Below are 3,399 nucleotides of genomic sequence, written 5' to 3'. Positions count from 1 at the left end.
TACAAATATTTACAAATGTACAAGGGAGTGACATTTACATAATGGAAAGGGAATTATACCAAAGGGAACCTCCATTCTATTGGTAGTTATTGAACATTTACAGTTGAGAAAACACTGTTCTAGGTTCTATTAAGGCTACAGCTACAGATTAGGTAAAATCCTCATCCCAACAACAAAGATTACACTTTGATGTTAGGCCTTCTTCTAGCATAGACGTGGTCTTTTTCTCATCAAGTAATCATGGTAGCTACAAATTAGTAAGTGCGTGTTTTAAAAGAGTTATGGTACTTTTCTTAATTATGTAACCAGGTAGAGTGAGGTAGAAGTATAACAAGATCCTTACGATCAGTGCAATGTTTCTCAAAATTTTTTTCATTATTACCCCCCAAGGAAACATTTTCATCCATTTTTTTTCCTAACTGCCCCTCCCCATAGATATCTAATCTGTGATATATATACATATATACACATAGACATATATTTTAATGCTTTGTGTGTATATCTGTGCTTTATACATAAAACAGTAAGATTTACTTTTGTTCCCCTCTTAGGAAACAAATGCAGAAAATATAAGAGATCCAAAATGTAAAACAGAAGGAAGATTTAGTGACACGAGAGCTAGCCAAGGTAGATCAGAGTGGAGAGAAAGGAAGTACATGGCAAGGCAAAAGAACAACTTGAAAACGATCTTTGGTTTAGAGGAGCAATAAAGGAGGTCCTAGATCAATAAGGCTATGCACCACGCATAAATCCCACTGTCCCTGAGGTAATCAATCAATGCCTGAGGCAGATAACTTTCCACGACTCATATTTTAGATATCTCATCAAAAAGTGTAGCATAAAACAAAATATTACAACTTTGAAGAAAAACAATGCTTACACTCATATGTCCAAGAAAATTGTAAGTAGAAATGCACTAAAGAATTACAAAAAGGTACCATGTAAAATACGAATATACCTATATATATGGAACATTAAATGTTTAAAATATCAGTCACATGCTCACTAGGTTATTTCTTTATGCCACATACTTTTACAAGTTTGAGAGAAAAAACTATCAGAACACATGATGGGGTAACGGATAAATGACAAAGAAAGTATTTTTATTTCATTTTCTTTAGACTTTATTGGAAGCCAAGGAAACACGATGCTGAAGAAAAACCACTCCGACGTGACTGAATTTATTCTCCTGGGCCTGACTGACCGAGCTGAGCTGCAGCCTATACTTTTTGTGGTATTCCTAGTGATCTACCTTATCACAGTAACAGGCAATGTGAGCATGATTTTTTTAATTAGAAGTGACTCAAAACTGCACACGCCAATGTACTTTTTCCTCAGTCACCTCTCCTTTGTAGATCTCTGTTATGCCACCAATGTCACTCCGCAGATGCTGGTTAATTTCTTATCTGAGAGAAAAACTATTTCTTTCATTGGTTGCGTCATACAATTCCATTTTTTCATTGCCCTGGTCATCACAGATTATTATATGCTTACAGTGATGGCTTATGACCGCTACATGGCCATCTGCAAACCCTTGTTATATGGTAGCAAAATGTCCAAATGTGCCTGCAACTCTCTGGTCGCTGCTCCTTACATTTATGGCTTTGCAAATGGACTGGTACAGACTGTACTAATGCTACATCTGTCCTTCTGTGGACCCAATGAGATCAACCACTTTTACTGTGCAGACCCACCTCTCATGGTCCTCGCCTGCTCAGACACCTATGTCAAAGAAACTGCCATGTTTGTGGTGGCTGGATCCAACCTCACCTGTTCTCTCACCATCATCCTCATCTCCTATATTTTCATCTTCACTGCCATCCTGCGCATCCGCTCTGCTGAGGGGAGACATAAAGCCTTCTCCACCTGTGGGTCCCATCTCACGGCTGTCACCATCTTTTATGGGACTCTGTTCTGCATGCACCTGAGACCCCCTTCTGAGGCATCTGTAGAACAGGGGAAAATTGTAGCTGTGTTTTATATCTTTGTGAGTCCTATGCTAAACCCTTTGATCTATAGCCTGAGGAATAAAGATGTTAAAAGAGCAGTAAGGAAAGTTATCCAAAAGAAATTGTTTGTTAAATAAGTAGATATTTTGGACACAGGTACCTAATGTATCTTTATCATCTGGGCAATTAATGAGCATTTTTAATTAGCAAATCCTTTCCTGTCATCGAGAATTTTTTTGTCTTTCTTACATCATATATGGACTTTGGAGAGTGTGTCAAATTATTCGCTAGAGTTTACAGAGCCATCACAATAAATACACACACACAACAACAACAACAAATACTGCTTAGAAATTCAAATAGAAGACCAGAAGCTATTGTTACTGCTCTGTAAAATCAATACAGATGACTGCATCCATAGTGCTATTACCCATGCAGAATTGAAAGAGAGAATTACCACATGCCGTGGCAATGACATGAAGTCCCTGGGTGGTACCAACAGCTTAGTGCTGGGCTACTAAACAAAGGTCACAGGTTCAAGCCCACACAGAACCTCTTTGAAAGAAAGGCTTGGCAGTCTACTTTTGAAAAATCAGCATTGAAAACCCAATGGAGCACAGTTCTACTCTGACACACATATAGTCACCAGGAGTCTGAAAACACTTGACAGCAACTGTTGTTGTTAGCTACATGGCAATGGCAATTCGTTACATTTTTACAGTGCTGAATAATGTCCAAACTATTTTGTAAGAACTTTTTCTCCCTACAAGTTACACAGCTATGATCTTTTGGTTTTATTGAAGTATATTACTCAAAGAACCATCTTTGGAATGATATCACTGATCCAGTGCAATTTTTATTCGTAAAGATTTTCATAGAAATGACAAATTTCCTCAAGAAGCTTTTTTCTTTTCTTTTAAAATGAATATGCAGCTGCGCACAGTTTGTGAACTCTTCTTCTCTGCCCTTTTGTTATTATCACCTTTTCCCTTTAAAAACTACATCTCATTTGTGCGTGCGTATGTATTTGATAACAAGATGACATTTCATATGGTCTTGTTTATCTGAGTTTTTTTGTGAAATTCTTTATGAATTTCCCTTTTAGGTCCTTTTCCTTGTATATTTTTAAATTTTTGTGTTTGTCTTTTTTTTTTTTCCATATTCGTTTTAGGACTTCTTTCTTCAAGATACAAATGAATTCCCTGCTATATATTCATAGTAATAAAAAATACACGCTTATTAAATTTCACTTCTTTTGTTATGTTTTTTAAATGCAAAAGTTTTATTATTGTTAAATTTTGCCAAACAATTTATATTTCACTTTATTACTTCTTTCTTTGCTCTTAGGAAATTAAATTCTTTTGTACCTACGATCAAGCTGTTATTTCCTATATTAGTAAATTGTTTTTGTGGTTTCATGGTCATTTTTTTGTTATTTTTTTTCCTGAAC

General features: G+C 36.0%; 1 protein-coding gene across 1 annotated transcript; it reads left to right on the top strand.

The window, feature by feature from the left end:
• The first annotated feature begins 203 nt into the window (after positions 1–203).
• On the top strand, positions 204–2,341 carry LOC100668508 (olfactory receptor 5M5-like). Its single transcript, XM_023542246.2, has one exon. The coding sequence runs from the start codon at positions 1,148–1,150 to the stop codon at positions 2,084–2,086; it is 939 nt and encodes a 312-aa protein (XP_023398014.2). The 5' UTR covers positions 204–1,147; the 3' UTR covers positions 2,087–2,341.
• Positions 2,342–3,399: the final 1,058 nt, after the last annotated feature.

Source organism: Loxodonta africana, chromosome 7 (genome assembly GCF_030014295.1).
Source record: "Loxodonta africana isolate mLoxAfr1 chromosome 7, mLoxAfr1.hap2, whole genome shotgun sequence".
Classification (NCBI taxonomy): domain Eukaryota; kingdom Metazoa; phylum Chordata; class Mammalia; order Proboscidea; family Elephantidae; genus Loxodonta; species Loxodonta africana.
The sequence above is the reverse complement of the archived record's forward strand: the minus strand, read 5'-3'. Positions and strand labels throughout refer to the sequence as shown.

Excerpts from the sequence above, each read along its gene's own strand:
- LOC100668508 (XM_023542246.2), top strand. The coding sequence starts at position 1,148 with ATGCTGAAGAAAAACCACTCCGACGTGACTGAATTTATTCTCCTGGGC.